Source organism: Eleginops maclovinus, chromosome 15 (assembly GCF_036324505.1).
Source record: "Eleginops maclovinus isolate JMC-PN-2008 ecotype Puerto Natales chromosome 15, JC_Emac_rtc_rv5, whole genome shotgun sequence".
NCBI lineage: Eukaryota > Metazoa > Chordata > Actinopteri > Perciformes > Eleginopidae > Eleginops > Eleginops maclovinus.
Genome location: NC_086363.1, coordinates 21,634,387 through 21,652,934, shown reverse-complemented (window position 1 = coordinate 21,652,934; position 18,548 = coordinate 21,634,387). Strand labels below are relative to the sequence as shown.

The following is an 18,548-nucleotide window of genomic DNA, read 5'->3' as shown; positions in this document are numbered from 1 at the left end:
AAATAGGAGCTAGACCACAGGGCTAGTAACTTTCAAAAGTTACTAGCCCTGGTGTAAAGTTACTAGACCAAGCAAATCAATGTATGTCGTAGGCACGCGCATCACGTTTTCACATCATACACCACAATTTTCATAATAATAATAATAAAAAAAGCGATTTGGCGGACTTTCAGCTCAGAAAAGATAAAATTGGACATTATTGTTATTTTGTATTTGTGTTTTCAGCTATTTTTGGCATGATTGTATTATCAGTATACTTTAGGCTGGGATAAGTGACAGCGCTTTACATTTTCTTCAAAGAAAAAACACAGCAGATTACAAACAATAATTTATTAAAGTAGAACAACAGACTGAGAACAAGAGACATGAACAATATTAGCAGTGGATCAAACGATCAACATCAGTTCATTTAGGCAAAATGGTAATACAAACCGTAATACTTGCTGTAATAGCAGTAGTAATTGGTCTACAACAGACTACCACAATCATTCCTCATCCTCACCAACAAGACCTCTATCTTCCATCTCACCATCGTCAGAATCTACATTATCCTCCATGTCTGTAAACCAGTCTGAGTCATCAGAGTTTATCTCCTTGGTTTCAGCTTCAACTACTGCACCCCCAGCAGCTTCAGCAACCATTTGAGCACCATCCACTCCGTCAACTCCATCAATCTCTTCCTGCACTTGTTTGGCTCCCTCCAAAGCTGCCATTCTGCCTTTCTTTCTTCCCTCCATGAAGTTGGGTCTGCGATTGTGGTTTTGATTCCACTGGTGAATGGCAGATGATGGATCAAAATCCTTTGTAGGTTCTGAGTGCAGCTGAATTGTCATGAGCATTGTCATGGTGGTAGCCTTCAGTCTATTCCTGTACTGGGACTTGGTAATCTTCATTTGAGAGAATCCTCTCTCACACTCAGAGGTGGCGGCAGGGAGTGATAAGACCAGATCAATTACATGCAGGATATTTGGAAACGTGCTCTTGTAAAGCTCAAACACAGATGGCCAGGACATGGAGTGAATCTTGTTCCCCTGGTTTTCGTACAATGCTTGTTTGAGGGAGGTCCACTCTGCTTCGATTGCACTTACATCTACTCCAACATTGTCGAAGTGCTCCCTGTAGTGGTCGATAATCACTCCAATGAAGTCATCCCCAAAATCATCTTCATGATCCTGAGGCCATGACTGCATGTCCGCTATTTTTGTAGCTTTGAGGACTTCACCTCCCATGTCACTGAATCTCTGGGCTAGTGAACCAACCAATGCCTCAACGACCTTCTCAATCTGGCCTGAAGAGTGGTCTACCCCTGTTAGGGTCTGACCTTCAAACGAGTTACAGTCTCCCTGCTGGAGTTTCCGCTGCTCAGGTCCTGCCCTGAAATAGTGAAACCAGCACCAAAACCATCACCACCAAAAATAAAGGCATAAAACAGTTGTGATTTACAAAAGAACCAGCAATAGCAAAGAGCATTTACGTAAATAAGCAAGTGGTTAAACAACTAATTAGAGCAGGAAATGACTTCATGATTTAATGAGCAATGTATCTATATTACCGGTCCTTGAATTTGTTGATGCTGGTCATTGTGGCCTTCAGTGCTTCATGTACATGATAGGTACAAACTTCTCTCTGCTGCAGCGTCTTCGACAGTTTGGAGAGAACGGCCATAATGTCACTTAGGAAGTGGGCAAAAGTCATGGCATCTTTGGAGCGCAGCGTTTTCAGGAGACCTTTTGCCTTTGCTTGCATACCACTAGCTGTCCTGGTGGTGGCAACCTGCAATTCATTTAATATTTTTTTTAATTTCAATTTACAAAAATGTATTTCAATATGTTGCCACAGTGGATATCAGATGATATCATTCATGCAACAGAAAATTCATCGGGCTGTTAATAACATGTTATTATTATCAAATGTCTTACTTGACTGAGATGAAGAACAATTGCACGGTAACCACGCAACATGTTTTGCAGTGCTGTGTGGGTATGGCTAACCCAGCGCGTTCCTCCAACTCGGACAGGCCAGATCTTGGAGATGTTGGTGGTACTGAAAGCTACCTTCAAACCAGCGGCCTGTTTAGGGATCCTGTAAAGCTTGTACAGAGCATCCAGGAGGACATAGACTTTGATGAACAAAGAGGCTTGTTTCATGGCTTCTTTGAAGGCCAATTCCACCCTATGGGCCATGCACTGCACCATCAGTATGTCTCCACTGATTCTTTCCCGCATGAGAGCGATCACCCCAGCCTTTTTCCCGGTGTTGACAGCCGCCCCATCGCCAGCAAATCCCACAATCTTCTTCATCATTTCTTCCTTTGGGATCCCCGGGAGCTTTACAGCTTGCATTATAGCATCATAGATGCCATTGGCATCTGGTTTGTCACACTGTACAAGTCCAAGGAAATTGCAGTGAGTCTTGCCATCCACTGCAAAGTGCAAGTAAACAATCTCTTGTTCAGTGGCAGAGACATCTGTTGATCCGTCGGACATTATTGTGATAAACTTAGCACTCTTTACCTTGTCTTCAATTGCTAGACGGGTGATTTCGGCTATAGCAACCAAAAACTTCTTACAGCTCTTTTCATTTCTGTAGGTGCTGCCGAGATCCAGGCCCTTCTTCTCATCCATCTCACACATCCATTTGAAATCAGAAACTGGTCTGCAGTGCATGGCAAGGGCGTGGGCATTTATGAAGAGTATCTTGAGCTTCTGAAATACTTTAGTATTCAAAGTCTCAATGGTCTTCTCGGCTATGCTCTCACCTTTCTTCTTATTCCTGGCCTCATACTTCTCCTGGGCTTCCTTGTGGCCGTCAGATCGTTGGTGACAGACTAAAGTGTCATGCTTCAGGTTTTGACACCCTTTGACAAAGGAACCTTGACTTCGCTTTCTGAAGATATCCCTCTGTTGTCGGGTTTCAGCATGGGGGCCGTATACAGTTTGACATGGCAGGCAGAATAAAGTTTCACTTTCGTCCACAATCAACCAAGGAAATTCTGCTTTAATAAAATCAAAAGTGAATAGGGCCATTACTAGATCAACTGCAGTGAAAACGCAGAAGGGAGGCAAACACAGTAGCTAGCTCTGCCTCAATGAGGGGGACGTGCGAGAGCGCACCAGTCGGGGTTATGCTTGTTCTGCCGTTGATCTGAGCTACGTTATGAGGCTACGTTATGTCTTTGACGTTTATGACCTTGTTCGTCAAAATGGCAGATTTTATAGTGATTAAGATAGGCCTACTCGTAAATCTGACTGAAAGTGGAAGTGTCTGCCTCGCCAGCCACGAACCTCACCGTATGTCACTGCTAGATCTAACATCTCCTCATTGACATCTCCATCCATTTTTTATGTTTTACAAATGATTTAAAAGTGCTAGTTATACAAATCACCCAACATTTAACAGTGTACACGATTAGCATTCAGGCAAACTCATTACAAATATACTCCTGTGTGACCTTAACTTCTAAAACCAAGATTATGTTCACCGTAAAATGACGTGGCTTACCTATAAGATTGAACGCTAACTTTATTACATGTTATCGTGGGCAACACACAGCATGAACCCTACGGGTTATCAGAAGGGACAAAAACATTTGAATAAACAAATTATTAAGACACGAATGCAGCGTGTGCGAAATAAGACCAATCTTATGTTGTGCAAGAGAGGTTTACAATAGCAAAAATAGGTTCGCGATGACGGCCGTAATGCTTGTAATAGACGCTCCGTGCAAAGGGGCTGTAAAATTGCCAGACACACGGGCAGGCAAGTGCATAGAGTTACTAGCCCGGTAAGAAAGTTACTAGACCCGGGCTTGCGGGCGTGTCGTTATTTCGAACCCTGGTACCAGCATTGTGTTTTTTAATCCTCCATGTGAGCGTCTTGAGTTCTTGTTGTTTTTGTGCATTTCTTTTGGAAATAAAGTCTTTTTTTTATACTTTAACTGTCTCCTGGGGTCGTGCATTTGAGTCCTACTACCTTGTGTTTAAAGTTCGTGACATATTGCTGCAATTTTTCTTTATTGCATTATATTGAAACTTTGTTGATGTTGTTATCGTCATGCGTGTTCTGGTTATTTGCGCATGATTAAACATGAGTCTTTATATGGCGATAAAACAAGGCTTTGTTGCGTTTTTTTGGGGGGTGCATCAACCCGATTGGGACGTAGAAGGGGGTGCTCCCCAAAAAAAGTTTGGGAACCACTGATCTAGAGCATCAGGAGCCATAACTCTGCCATTGAATATATGGTCTGGACATGAAAACTGGCACATTTTGTGTGTCTGCTTGGGTTAAGACATGAAAAAAAAAGAAAACAAAAAAGTAGTTGAAAACAGACAGAAACTAAAAATGTAGCAAAAGATACACTCTTAGCATCGTGGATCCCTAGGCTGGTCTTCTTAAGATCTGAGACTGCCCTACCAGCACTCATCCTATTCCTAGGCATATAGCACGTCAAGACTAACCTAAATTCTCAATTGAACTGTGCAAGAGCAGAACAAGATGAAATTAAGTTAAACAGGGCCCTTCTCCAAGCACCGTCATTGCTGCACTTATTTGGTCAAAAACTAAAACAGCCTTAAAGTTAAACACTTACAGTTGGGAAATACAAACAGCTATAACTTAAGATAATCTGCATTTGTTGTAATTTCCCTGTCCCAAAATAGTTGCAATTAAGACTCATCATTAACCAACGCAACCAACTGTAGTGTAATTAACAGTCAAACACTATTCAGTCCCGGACACAGGCTGCGACATTATCCTGCAGCTCCGTCCGTATCGGTCATGGCCCCAATGCTGGTTATCACTCTCCCTCCGCACCCCGCGGGTACAGGGGCGGCTCCAGAAAATTATTGTTGGGGGGGCAATGGGGGGAGGTCTGATTTTTTATAGGAGGTGCTAGTGAATTCTGACATAACGAACACCAAACACCACTGTTCCCGGGCTAATACACTACATTGAAATGCACGTTACTAAATGTTTATATGCAACAAACACAAGCATGTTTAATTACTTGTATTTAATGAATCAACAAACAAGCAAGCACAAGAATACAATTCAAATCATAGCCACCACAGAGAACATCTGTGGATTTACGAGTGTAACAGAATTGTAGCAGTGTGTAGTGCAACACAGTCTTACCACTGTCTCTTAACTCACTGAATCTTTGGTCTCACCTCTGATCTCCTCTTTACTATCTCTTCACTCCTGTCTTCCTCTCTTCTTCCCCTCTTTTCCTCTCTAAACTCATCTTCACTATCTCTCCTCCTCTGTTCTCTTCTCCTTCACTCTCCACTGCTGTCTTCCTCTCTACTTATCTCCTCCTCCTCTGTTCTCCTCTCCTTCACTCTCCACTTCTGTCTTCATCTCTTCTTCTCTCAACTCCTCTGTTCTCCTCTCCTTCACTCTCCACTGCTGTCTTCCTCTCTTCTTCTCTCAACTCTTCTGTTCTCCTCTCCTTCACTCTCCACTTCTGTCTTCCTCTCTTCTCTCAACTCCTCCTCTGTTCTCCTCTCCTTCACTCTCCACTTCTGTCTTCCTCTCATCTTCACTATCTCTCCTCCTCTGTTCTCCTCTCCTTCACTCTCCACTGCTGTCTTCCTCTCTCTCTCCTCCTCTGTTCTCTCTCCTTCACTCTCCACTGCTGCCTTCATCTCTTCTCTCCTCCTCCTCTGTTCTCCTCTCCTTCACTCTCCACTGCTGTCTTCCTCTCTTTTTCTCTCAACTCCTCTCTCCTCCTCCTCTGTCCTCCTCTCCTTCACTCTCCACTTCTGTCTTCTTCTCTTCTTCTCTCAACTCCTCTGTTCTCCTCTCCTTCACTCTCCACTTCTGTCTTCCTCTCATCTTCACTATCTCTCCTTCTCTGTTCTCCTCTCCTTCACTCTCCACTGCTGTCTTCCTCTCTTCTTCTCTCAACTCCTCTCTCCTCCTCCTCTGGACTCCACTGAAACTGCTGAAACAACCACACAGACAGACACACAGGCTAATTACTACACTTACAGTTGACATAATATGAGGCAAACAATAAGTACCGGTAGCATAATTAAAATCTGTCAAAAAAGAATTGTTTACTCACTGGTCACTCACAACAGAACGATCCGCCTGTTGTTGTGATTGGCTGCAAAGCGGTTAATCACTGCCTCGACATCAAGTGCTTTGGCCCTGCTTGAACTAATTGCCAGGACACCCAGATTGCTGGTACGAGCATCTCCGCTTTTGTTCCTCAGGTAGGTTTTCAAACGCCGTAAGCAGGAGAAGCTCCTCTCACATGAAGCCGATGTGACAGGCAGTGTCATAGAGATACAGACAAGCTTGAACAGGTCCACGAATGCATCCTTGTATGGCCTCAAAAGCACCAGCACATCATGGGTGGTGCTGACAACGTCCCCCCTTTTGGTTTTTCCTCTCTCAATCACTCTTTTTAACTGGTGAAGTTCTGCTGAGAGGTTTTCAATCAATGCGCCATAATGTTCAGCCATGGGCAAAAGAGTATCTTTGTCCAAGAATGTCTCGTGTTTTGGGTTAAGAGCTGCTGCTCCTTATAGAACGTGACAGCTGTCAGAGGAAAAGCGCCTGTCCAATTCACTGATTAATCGATTGATTACAGGGAAATAGCAGTGGTTCTGATAGTCTTCTGAGGTTTCCAGCAGCTCTTTTGATCCTGTTTGGCTGTTCACCACAAAGTCCTGCAGGTGGTGGGGCTGTTTTTTTCTCCTTACCTGTGGGCGCTGCATGTCAATGCCAACTGTCTCACACATATCACTGGCACACTCCCAGATTTCAGTCCATGTTTCAGCATTGCGTTTGTCATTGAGGGTATCAACAACTGCAAAGACCAGATCAATGGCAGATGCCAGCTCCAAATCTGTGGCCTGTAGATGATCAGATAAGTTCTTTGTGAGCTTGAATATGCTCTCCAGCATACAGATGTGCACAACAAATTGTGCATCAATCAGTCCAATCAGTGATCTTGCTTCAGTAGCTCTATGAGCATTCGTCTGGTTGCTCACATCCACAAGAGTTGCTAAGAGAGCAGGGAGAGTTCTTTTTATTGCCCACAGTGTAGAATATTGGCAGGCCCACCTGGTATCTGATAGTCTTTTCAATTCCACTGTGCGTTTGGTGGGCTCAAGTTCTTGTTGCTTCTCCATGAACACCTTGTGAGTCACTGTCCCAGAAAAGAAGTTGTACAACATCTTGACCGTTGCAAAGCATTCTGCAACTGGTTTCACATTATGTACACAGTCAACTAAAACCAAGTTTAATCTGTGTGTATAGCAGTGGATGTAAAGCGCAGGTTTCCCGCCACCCAAGATCGGAGCTACGGCTGTCGGTGAAGCTCTCCCTTCACTCCCCGAATCTTGCCCGACATTTTCGGGGATGTTATCAGCCTCCGAGTCTGATGCTGCCGGCTCCTCCGCCGCCGCCTCCGCCCTCGCCCCCGCCGACTCCATTACCGCCGCTTCTTCATCCTCCTCTTCATCCTCCCCTTCATACTCACTGTCCATGTCCACTCTGTCCTCCTCCATCATACTGTGCATCCGCAAATCACCGCCGCCACCACCATCATCCACGCTCATCCGCTTTCTGGAAATTAACGTTACAAAACGGTCCATTTTGCTCTGTCACTCGCTAATCTGCTCTGTCGTTAACTAGCCGCTATGCGTCAACCGCCGCCAACATGAACGCCAATTGACGTCTGCGTGCAAACTGCCAATCAAATCGCACTACACATACTAAAAAGATACAGACGCTTCTGTAATACGGACCACTACAGCAACGTTATAAACAATTGTTGTCGGACGATTACCTATGATTGTTATGTCTCGGTGGTGTCTTCATTTTTCCTTTATTTGGATTATAGTTTGTAATGCTTAAATGTTTCGAGGGCAGGGGGGGCAAATCCTTTGACTGGAGGGTCTTAAGACCCTGCTTGCCCCCCCCAGCGCCGCCATTGCGCGGGTACAAATCCGTCTCAATGTAGTGCTTTGCCTTGATGGGGTCTTCAAATTACTTTTGCTTACCGGCTGAGGTTGTGATTTTAAGTGTGGCTGGATACACGATACCATAATTCACACCATTGCATCTGCGCAGCAGCCGCCGGACCTCAGTATAGGCTGCCCTACTTTTCCTCACCAAGAGCGTAATCCGGGTAGATGTGGAAACGCTTGCATTTGTGAAAGATGGGCCCCGCTCCCATGGCTTCTCGAACAACATCTGCCTTCTCCTGAAAGTAGTGGAATTTAATGATGATCGGCCTCGGTGCGTCCCCATCAGCTGGTTTAGGCTGTAAGCTCCTATGTGCACGGTCAAGCCTCGGTGTGTAGTCCAGGCTCAGGGCATCCTGCAGCAGTTGAGCTATGGTTTCCATTTTCACTGGAAATTGTGGTTAGCTTCCAGTTCCATTACCCGGTTAGCATAGCAATTAGCCCCCTCCTCAAGGTCTTCAATGTGCGTTACAAAAGTTGCGTTCTCCTTCCTGACATCTTCAATAACCTTAGTAAACTCTGTGCGCACATTGAAGATTTCAGATTTTAAGTCCCTCAACAACTTGTCGATTTTTATGTGCAATTCACCTGCAGCCGCCGTCACAGTTGAGTCGATCTTAGTTAGCACACACGGCTCAGTCCGTTGGCGGTGGTGGCGAAGTCCATAGGGGGTTGGCCTGGGGACTGGAAGGTCACCAGTTCAAGTCCCCGAAAGACCTAGTGCCACCGTGGTGTCCCTGAGCAAGACACTGGTTACCTACACTGCTCCCCGGGCGCCGTACATAATGGCAGCCCACTGCTCCTAACACTAGGATGGGTCAAATGCAGAGACCGCATTTCGTTGTCCTAGTACTTGTACTCTGTGCAATGACAATAAAGTTGAATCTTCATCTTCATCAAATGAAGAGCATTGTCAGTTTTATCATTATTATTAATAACAATAATAATAATAACATTAACATTGTTATAACCTTCACAGTGGGAGATATGGACCTGTGCTGGTGACTCAGATGCACTTAATTTTTGGTTTAAAACGGGGAAAAAAACATTTGCTCGTTTTATAGTTTTTAATTAAGGGGAAACTGATTATACTTTAGTACCCTGACTTACTGTTTTCCAATTATTGTTTTATTATAGCAGTATGACTTAACTGTCTGTCTTCATGTAGTCGAATAGTAGACTTATAATGCAGAATACATTCTTATTTCAGAGCTAGGGCACAGCAGCATGGCCATTTCAATAAGGATGTGATACTACTCCCCAATCCATCATTGGATGTAGTGTGCAAACAACGTCCAAAAGTATGGTTACACAAACATGGACATATCCTCAGTGCCTTTGAATTCCAGAAGCCCTGGGACCATCGGACTGCTATTGATCGCATCAGACATGGCTTTGGTGAGCATATTCCGGAGGACGTCAGGTAAACCCATTTTTTTTCCTTCTTGCGTTGTTAATAATACAATAATCTTTATTTAAAGAGCACTCTTAAAACGTATTTTCAAATGCAATCATCATTTATAAAAACACATAAAAGTTGAATTTGGCTCAAAATGTACAGGATTCAGTCACACACCTTACAGGAGCAAGAACCTGACAGACAGACAGACAGACACACACTAACACAAGCATACTGTTACATCATATTGTTAAGCCATTAGCCGTAAAGTATTTCTTGTTGTTGTAATATCCTACATCTTCTTTGTAGCCTCCATCTTGTAATGTCTTGTGGCAATAAGTTGGTGTCCCCTAAGATCCAGGAGGGTCAGGAGCTGAATGGGATGCTATTCCACAAGGTTTTTAAAACCAAAGCCCTGTATGTAAGAACATCAAGGACCCTTTTAGTAAGTTTGCGTTTTTGTTTGTTTTACCACTTAATTAAATTAAGTATAATTACCTTTTGAAAATAAAATGTTAACTGTTACCTGCTTATAGCAATTTAAAGTTTATAGTAAATTCAAATAGAGCAATTTAAATTGAGAAGAGTGTGAACAAATGCTCTCTATTTTAATCAGTTAAGTAATTACTTGTTTTTTATTTAAGGTTATTTAATTTCAAATTCTTACTTTTTTTGCTTTTGATATATCATTTGGGGTTTTCTTTCTTTCTCTTTCAAAGACTGACTCAGAGGAGGAAGGTGAACAATCTACCACTGACAGATCAACTGCTAAGGACAGTGATGAGGATTGTTGTGAAATCCTGCAAATCCCTGCAGGCATGAGCAGTTGTTTCACCACCAGGGCAGCCTCAAGAGCAATGAGAAATAATGATCCCTGTACTGGCAATATTGATGGTGAAGGCAATCCTGGCACTGGCACTGGTATTGACGATGATGATTATAATGATGACGCCACCAACAACCCAGCTACCAGTGCTGTTAAAAGGAGTAGATTAGTAGTGGAAGGAGTCGATGGCGGCCCTGGCACAAGCAGTCAAGATGGAGGCTGCCTTCCAAGGAGTGATGGCAACCATGGGACTAGCGGCCATGATGACTACTCATCATATTTAGCACTTGTGTCAACTCTTCCTGACGACTCCTCAGATGACGAGGAATTAAACAAGGCCATTATTGCCAGTATGGAGTGTCCAATGTGAGTAGCCCACACAGACTGCGAGAGTGAGAGATCAGGATAACTAATAAGGGTGTCATCTGATAATTGACCTTTAAATGATTGTGACGTACACATTGAGGATTATTTGGATGCTTGCAATGACGAAAAAGGGTTATTCTAAAATGTGTAACTTTACTGTGTTTTTGATCATTTTTGTCTTTATAGTGCAGAAAAGGTCCCGAGTCAGGAGATACTGCTGGAACTCTCAAGCAAAATTATTACAAAACGACAGTGCAGGTTCAATATAAATCGCTCTGCTGTCTGGGAAGGAGCCATGCGGGGTTTCCAAAGGGTATCCTATGACCCCAACTTGATCATTTCTGTAAAGTTCTCGGATGACATGGGGAGAAATGAGGAAGGGATTGATTTAGGAGGGCCAAGGAGGGAATTCTTGAGGCTGCTGATGGAGACCATTGCCAGATTCGCCATGTTTGAGGGAAAAGAAAACAGCAAGAACTTTGCTCTTGACAGTACTGGTAATGTCTTGTTGTTTTTTTATTAATAATGGGAGCTATTTTAGTGTATGGTGATTTTTACATGCAAACTGATCTACAATGTATTTAATAACACCTCAAATCCATGATTATATGTAGCAATGAGTCTTTACTAATTTTTCAATATTACATTTCCTTTTATGTGATTGTTTTGCAGCTCTAAGAGAGGACCGGTACTACAACGCTGGCAGAGCCATTGCAGTGAGTTTGGTGCATGGTGGTCCACCACCAAACTTCCTGTCACCAACAGTGTTTTCGCTTCTTGTTGAAGGTTCAGCAAATCCAGCTGTAGAAGACATAGCTGACCCAGAACTCCTTGAGAAAGTCAAAAAGGTCAGTTGGTAGTTAGTTTACGTCTTATATTCCATTAGAATTAGGTAATATTACAATGTTCTCTTGCTGTTTTACATTTTGAGAGGCAGTATCGGTCCTGCCCAGTCCATTGCTGAATGCCCACTTTCCATGTGTTGTAGTTTGAATTCCACCACAATCCAACAGACAAGCCAATTATAATTTCTATGTTTTCTGTCACATTGTAGCTTTGTGGGAAAAAAAACCCTGAACCTCAATCAACTGTTAAGGGACCATTTGTTATCGTGTAATTATGCAGTCCTCTAGTGTCTGGGTTTTTTACTAATAAGTTATAAGCATAACAAGTAGCCCCCATAACAAGCCAACCTGCTGCTCCTTGTGATGCTAGGTATCTGAAAGTACCATGGTTGAGGAGCTTGAGGAGTCAAAGGCACCTCTACTTGAGTACCTGGCTAATGCAGGATGTCTAAGGCCTGTGCAGTCAATCGGGACAGGGAGCTGCTGGTACAGGACATAGTGATGTTTCAGGTTGTCCACAGGGTCCAAGGTCCATTTCAAAGGTATTCAGTGTTGGTTATTTTGTCAGGTTAATCAGAATAGGAATCAGAATTTGAATTATTGACCAACATGTTGTAGGATTAACTTCACTAAAACTAAAAAGTATTAGTTGTATATACAAGTAAGTCACAAATTGACAATTCATAAGTGAATTAGGAACCCTATTTAAATTATGCAAAATTAGTCAAATGTTTCCATGTACTTTGTACAGATTCTCTGAAGGTCTGAAGACTCTTGGGGTTCTTGAAAATATCAGGAGACATCCTGACAGCTTTAAGCCCCTGTTTTGCTATGAGGCAAGTCTTCTCACTGCTGACCAGATGGACAATCTCTTCAGCATTCGACTCTCTCCAGAAGGGAGCAACAAGAGAACTGCAGAAGAAATGGTTGTAATCTTCTGGAGAGACTATCTCCAGGATACAGAAGGTAATTGATAGTTTATACTACTCATAAAATGATGCATCTATTTATATTTTTACTTTAAAAATAGTTTTTCCTACAAAACATACATGCCATCATCAGCTAATGATAATAACTCAAGAGATGTTCAATAAACATGTTAATTAGACCAACTACCACTTAAATTGTTTTTCTGGAGTTTTTTTGAACATGTATTTATTGATTTTCAGATGTTTGTAGAAATCGACAATCCACAATGGTACATTATAGCAAAAAGTTAAACATCAACATTAATAATGTAAATCCCCCTTCCCCCTCCCTAAGGGAAAATAAACAGAACTAACAAAGGAAGATAGATTAAAATTAATTAAATAATAATAATAATTTAAATAAAATAAAAAATGCAACGCACATACAGGCTTATAACATTACATAAAAGACATAAAATAGGTGCTGGACACAATATGGTTGTATGTAGACATCATAGTTATTATACATTCAGTATTCACTATGGATATACCACTCTCAAGTCTCCAAAACTTCCCCAAGGTCACAATTCTCCAGGAATGTAAGAAAGGGAGTCCAAACCTCATAGAATTTGGCTGACTTCTTTTTCACTGTGTATGTTAATTTTTCAAGGACAAGGCATGCGGACAACTCTTTAAGACAGTGGCCAACAGAAGGGCTCTTTACATCCTTCCAACAGAGAGAGATCAAACGTCTTGCTTGTAATAGACATAAATCTGTCATTTTCTTCTCTTTGCTGTTTAACAAACAGTCCTCTGGGTACAGATTCAGAATACAAAGTTTAGGGCAAATGGGGATTGGATTTAAGGTAATTTTAGAAATCATTCTTATGATTTCATTCCAGAACTTTTGTATCTCAGGACAACTCCACTGGCAGTGAAATAAAGTGCCTTTTTCTAAATTGCATTTGACACAGATATCGGGAATATTTGGATTCATCTTATTCAGTCTAACTGGAGTAATGTAAACCCTCATAATCCAGTTGTACTGAATCAGTTTGAGATGAGTATTTATTGTTAGGAGATGAGCACTTGAACATACCTCACTCCATTCCCACTCAGAGATATCTTCTTGCAAGTCTCCTATCCATTGAGCCCTCTTATGTTCAGTGGAGTCTTTATGGTTTTTCACCAGTATGTTATAAAGTAAGGATATTTGACCCCTGCCAATACAGTTATTCACCGACACATGTTCTAATATGGATAAAGGAGGTTGTACATCAGAATGTGTCTGCGTATAAATGAAGCTTCGTAGCTGTAAATATTTTAAAAATGTTTCTGAGGTATGTCATATTTATTTTTAAATTCTTCAAATGACAAAAGTTTGTTATTACTGTATAGATTCATGATTTTATAAATGCCCTTTGTTGCCCACAATTTAAAGCCCAGGTCACTTTTGCCGGGAGAAAAGCTGTTGTTTCCCCATATTGGTGAAAAACATGAAAGAAAAGCTGTTTCACCTAGAAATAATTGTACTTCATGCCAGATACTAATTGTGTTTCTCACAAAGGGGTTATCAGTGAGCTTTTTTAATTCTTTGACAGGCGCAGAGTATAAATAAGTGTCAAGCCGCAAGCCCTTTGTACAAGTACTTTTAATTTGTACCCATGGTAACATAGGCTCAGCTGAGAACCAGAACATTGCTGCCCTAACCTGGGCAGCCCAAAAATACCATTGTAAATTGGGTAATTGTAACCCTCCTCTCTCATATGGCAAATAGAGAAGTGAGAATCGCAGCCTTGACCTTCTATTGTTCCAAATAAACTTTGTAAATAGTTGCTTCATTTTTAAAAAGAACTGTGGTGGTGGGGGTAGAGGGACAGATTGAAAAAGATATAGAAATTTAGGGAGCACACTCATCTTGATCACATTTATACGTCCCAAAAGAGAGATTGGCATAGATGACCAACTATTCATAGATTCAGTTATCGAAGTCATCATAGGTTCATAGTTACAGGAAACTAAGTCCACTGTGGTTGGGGTAACATTAACACCAAGATATTTGAATCCATTCTCCGCATTATTAAAAGGATGGTTTATAACAGGATTTAATCTCTCCTGCTTATTCAAAAACATGATAGAAGATTTTGTTTTGTTTACTTTAAAGCCTGAGAACTTTCCAAAAGTGTCGATTAAATTGGTTAGATTGCGAATTCAATTCTTTAGGTCTGTTAGAAACAGAAGGGTATCATCGGCATACATTGAGATGTGATGTTCTAAGTCCACTACTTTGATACCTGATATTGAGGGGTGTGATCTCACCACTATAGCGAAAGGTTCCATGGCCAAGACAAAGAGCATTGGTGAAAGAGGGCACCCCTGACGGGTACCTCTGGAGAGCTTGAAAGGAGGTGATACTATATAGTTGGTTGCGACTTCTGCCATAGGGTCAGTATACAGTATTTCAATCCATTTTCGGAAGTAGTTGCCAAACCCAAATCGAGAAAGCACATCAAGTAAGTAACTCCACTCCACCCTGTCAAAAGCCTTCTCAGCATCCAGAGATAGAATGGCTGTGTCAGGAGTTCCCTCCCTCACATGTATTAAATTCAACACTCTTCTTACGTTATGGAAGGCCTGGCGATTTTTCACACAACCGTTCTGATCTGGATTGATCACAGTTGGAAGCACCAGCTCTAATCTTCTAGCCATGACTTTAGCGATAATTTTAGTATCTGTATTAAGCAGAGAAATAGGCCGAAATGATGTACAATTGGTGGGAGATTTATTAGGTTTCAAAATAAGTGTTATTAGTGCACTCCTCAGGGATTCTGGGAGACAACCTTGTTGAAAGGCCTCTTCATACATGGCCAAAAGAGGTCCCAGTAGTTTATCTTTGAATATCTTGTAAATATCAACTGGGAGTCCATCAGGACCTGCGGCTTTACCTCCCCTCATATTGATAATGGCATTGGAGATTTCTGAAAGAGTTAATTTTTCGTCCAAATGTGCTTTAGAATCGGCTATAGTAGGAATACAAAGTTTATCCAGGAAATCATTCTGTTTTCCTAAGTTTTCAGGAGTTTCAGATGTGTACAGTGTTTTGTAAAAAGAGGCAAAGGTTTTATTGATCTCCTGGGGGTCTGCTGATATTGTCCCACTTTGGGTTTGGATCGCATTAATTGCCCTATCTGCATCCAATTTCTTAATACGCCAAGCCAACAATCTCCCAGATTTTTCACCTTGTTCATAGTAACTCTGTTTCAGACGGATTAGACTGTTTTCTGCTTTTGTCATAGACATTTTTTCATACTGGGTTTTAAGAGACATCAATTCTTGTTTTATCTTTATGGAGTCATCCAAGAAAGCCTCTCCTTCCAACTGTCTGATTCTACGGTCAAGTTCATTAATTTCCAGTTTAAGTTTGTTTGTTTTTGAGCTGGTATAGGATATGATCATACCTCTGATGTACGCTTTAAAGGCCTCCCATCTGACAATAGCAGAGGTCTCATTTGTATTTGTGTTAAAATAAATCTCAATTTGAGCTTTTAAAAAAAGCAGGAAGTTTGAATCAGAAAGCCATCTTGGATGAAATCTCCATCTCGAAGTGGACTTAACCAACCTCGGGACGTTGTATATAAGTGAAGTAGGAGAGTGGTCTGACAGCAGTATACTATTATAATTACAATCTACCACAGAGAAGAGCATAGAGCTTGATACTAAAAAATAATCTATGCGGGAGTAAGATTTAATAGAGGAAGAAAAACAGGAACATTCTAATTTATCAGGGTTTAAACTTCTCCAAGGATCACACAGGTTTAGATCATTTACATATTGCAACAGCTTCTTCCTACTCTGTGTGTGAGAGGAGTCTACTCCAGAAGAGCGGTCCAATTTGGGATCTAAAGTGCAGTTAAAGTCACCTGCCATGAGAACCCTCCCTGGGAGTGAGGCAATTATCAAAAATAAATGTTCAAAGAATTTGGGGTTATCATCGTTTGGGGCGTATACGTTAATCATATTTATCTTTTCGTCTAGCAATGTACCCTGAACAATCAAATATCTACCCCCTATATCACGAATTATATTGTCTACCTTGAAGGAGACAGATCTGTGAATAAGGATCATCACCCCACGGGTACGAGATACGTAAGAGGCTGAAATTACTTGCCCTGGCCATCTCCTTTTTATCTTTATGACTTCATCTGACAGCAAGTGGGTTTCCTGAATATACACTACTGATGATTTTAGTTGCTTAAGCCTACTTATTACTTGCTTCGCTTTAACCAGTCTAACCAAGCCTCTAACATTCCAGGACGTAAACTTTAAATTTAAATTAGAAGTCATATTTAACGTAATCCAGTATGAGTGGTACAAGCCCCGTCATAGACGGGATGGAAATAAACACTGATGTGCCTGTTTTTAATAGAACGCATGTGGTTATCTGATGTCTTGGAAAATAATGTAACGTTACATTTATAACCCTTAAATTAATCCCCGAGTCGTCTCCCCAAACGACACGACGAGTCTTCCCTCGCAACATTGGGAGCGAACTAGGAGCTCACTGATCCACTAATAAAGAGGAGCAGACAAGAACCAGCATGTCACAAAATAAACCAGCCCTCCGGATATAATCGGTATAAGGCGATAAACGAACAATAAAGTGTGCATGTGTATCTGGCTGTTGTATGGGTATAAGACCACGTTTAGTAGACTGTTCATCACACACAAGGTGACCAGCCAGCTATGTGTCCAGCTTCTTTATAAACGAGTCCACGCTTGAAGGGTCAGCGAACAGGTGGGGTTTACCCTCGTGAAACACTCTGAATTTGGCGGGGTAGATAAATCCGTAATCGATCTTCAGAGCTCTCAGGCGTTGTTTAACATCATCGAAGAGCCTCCTTTTCTTGTGAAGATCTGTAGACAGGTCTTGAAAAAGCATGACATGGTGGTCTTCGTACATGATCCTGCCCTTGTTCCTGGCAGCCTGCATGACTCGGATCTTGTCTTGAAAGTTTAACAACTTCATTATCATGACTCGCGGAGCGGAGGAGCGCGGCGCGCCCGGTAGCCTGTGAGCCCTTTCAATAATCAGCGGAGTCGGAAAAGTGCCCGGGCCCAGGGCTTCAGGTAGCCACTTTTCCAGAAAAGCAACTGGGTTGCCCTTTTCAACTTTCTCCGGGAGATTCACCAGCCTGAGATTTGAGCGGCAGTTCCTATTTTCCAGGTCATCCATTTTGTAGGTGAGTTCAGAAACCTGTTTCTCCAGCGCGGCTATTTTAGTATTATGGACAGCGATATCGTCTTCTAGCTCACCAATCCGATCTTCTGCCTGTCCCAGTCTCCCTGAGAAGTCTTTGATATCCGATTTGATCCCGTTTATTGCAGTCATAACCCCGTCAAATTTGGTGCCGAAGTCGTCCTTCAGAGCTGCGATCGCTTCCAGAATGTCCGCCGCCTCCAGAGTTTGGGTAGCTAGCTTGTTAGCATCATCCTCTGTTTCTTCAGGTCGGTCGGCCTTGTTCTGAGACTTTTTCTGGTGGCCCGAGGCTGTTTTAGGTTGTCTGGTCGACATATCACGGTCTAAGATACACTTAACTTGGGTTAATAAAGGCGTTTGTTCGCTTTTCACACAGGATACTGTTCAATTTAACCGATTTTGACAGAGAGAATATATGCGACCGCTCAGCTCCGCGCCATAGCCACGCCCCCGTTTTTCAGTTTTTTTGTATAGAAGAAGGGCCATCCAAACTACAAAAAATATTGGCCTTCGCAACAGGAACATCTGTGGTGCCACCCATCGGCTTTTCCCCAACACCTTCTGTGGAGTTCATTCACAAGGGAGAGGATGACTATGCCTTTACACCATTGTTCCCTATGGCCAACACATGTGTCAACTGCATCAGGTTGCCGCTACATGTGTCATACAAAGTCTTTAAAGACAAGTTTGACTTTGCTTTAGGGAACACTCATGGGTTTGGCAGGTCATGAATATACAGTGGTGGAAATAAGTTTTCAACGTGTCAACATTTCTTTCGTTAAATATTTTTATATTTTTCTGATGCAGCTATTTGTTTGAGATTCATACCACATATTGGAATTGATTCAACAAAAGTCAATAAGTAAAGCTACACAGGTAAAGACATTTACATGTTCCTGTGTTATTTCACTTTGTTAAACACTTTTTATGGAATGGAATGTTACGTTTCCTTTACCTGTGTAGTTTTA

The 18,548-nt window shown here is 41.9% G+C and overlaps 1 protein-coding gene and 1 long non-coding RNA gene across 2 annotated transcripts; one reads left to right on the top strand and one right to left on the bottom strand.

Annotated features, from left to right (window-relative positions):
• Positions 1 to 1,345: 1,345 nt before the first annotated feature.
• Positions 1,346 to 2,033, bottom strand: LOC134876597 (uncharacterized). The gene is made up of 3 exons (XR_010167476.1): positions 1,920 to 2,033; positions 1,553 to 1,773; positions 1,346 to 1,374 (listed from the first exon to the last, which is right to left on the bottom strand). It is a non-coding gene; the product is annotated as an uncharacterized LOC134876597 (long non-coding RNA).
• An 8,202-nt stretch (positions 2,034 to 10,235) lies between these two features.
• Positions 10,236 to 18,311, top strand: LOC134877259 (G2/M phase-specific E3 ubiquitin-protein ligase-like). Its single transcript, XM_063902691.1, is given in 7 exon segments — positions 10,236 to 10,561; positions 10,757 to 11,067; positions 11,243 to 11,418; positions 11,786 to 11,882; positions 11,885 to 11,957; positions 12,167 to 12,381; positions 18,055 to 18,311. Coding segments are annotated over 7 exon segments (1,455 nt in total).
• Positions 18,312 to 18,548: the final 237 nt, after the last annotated feature.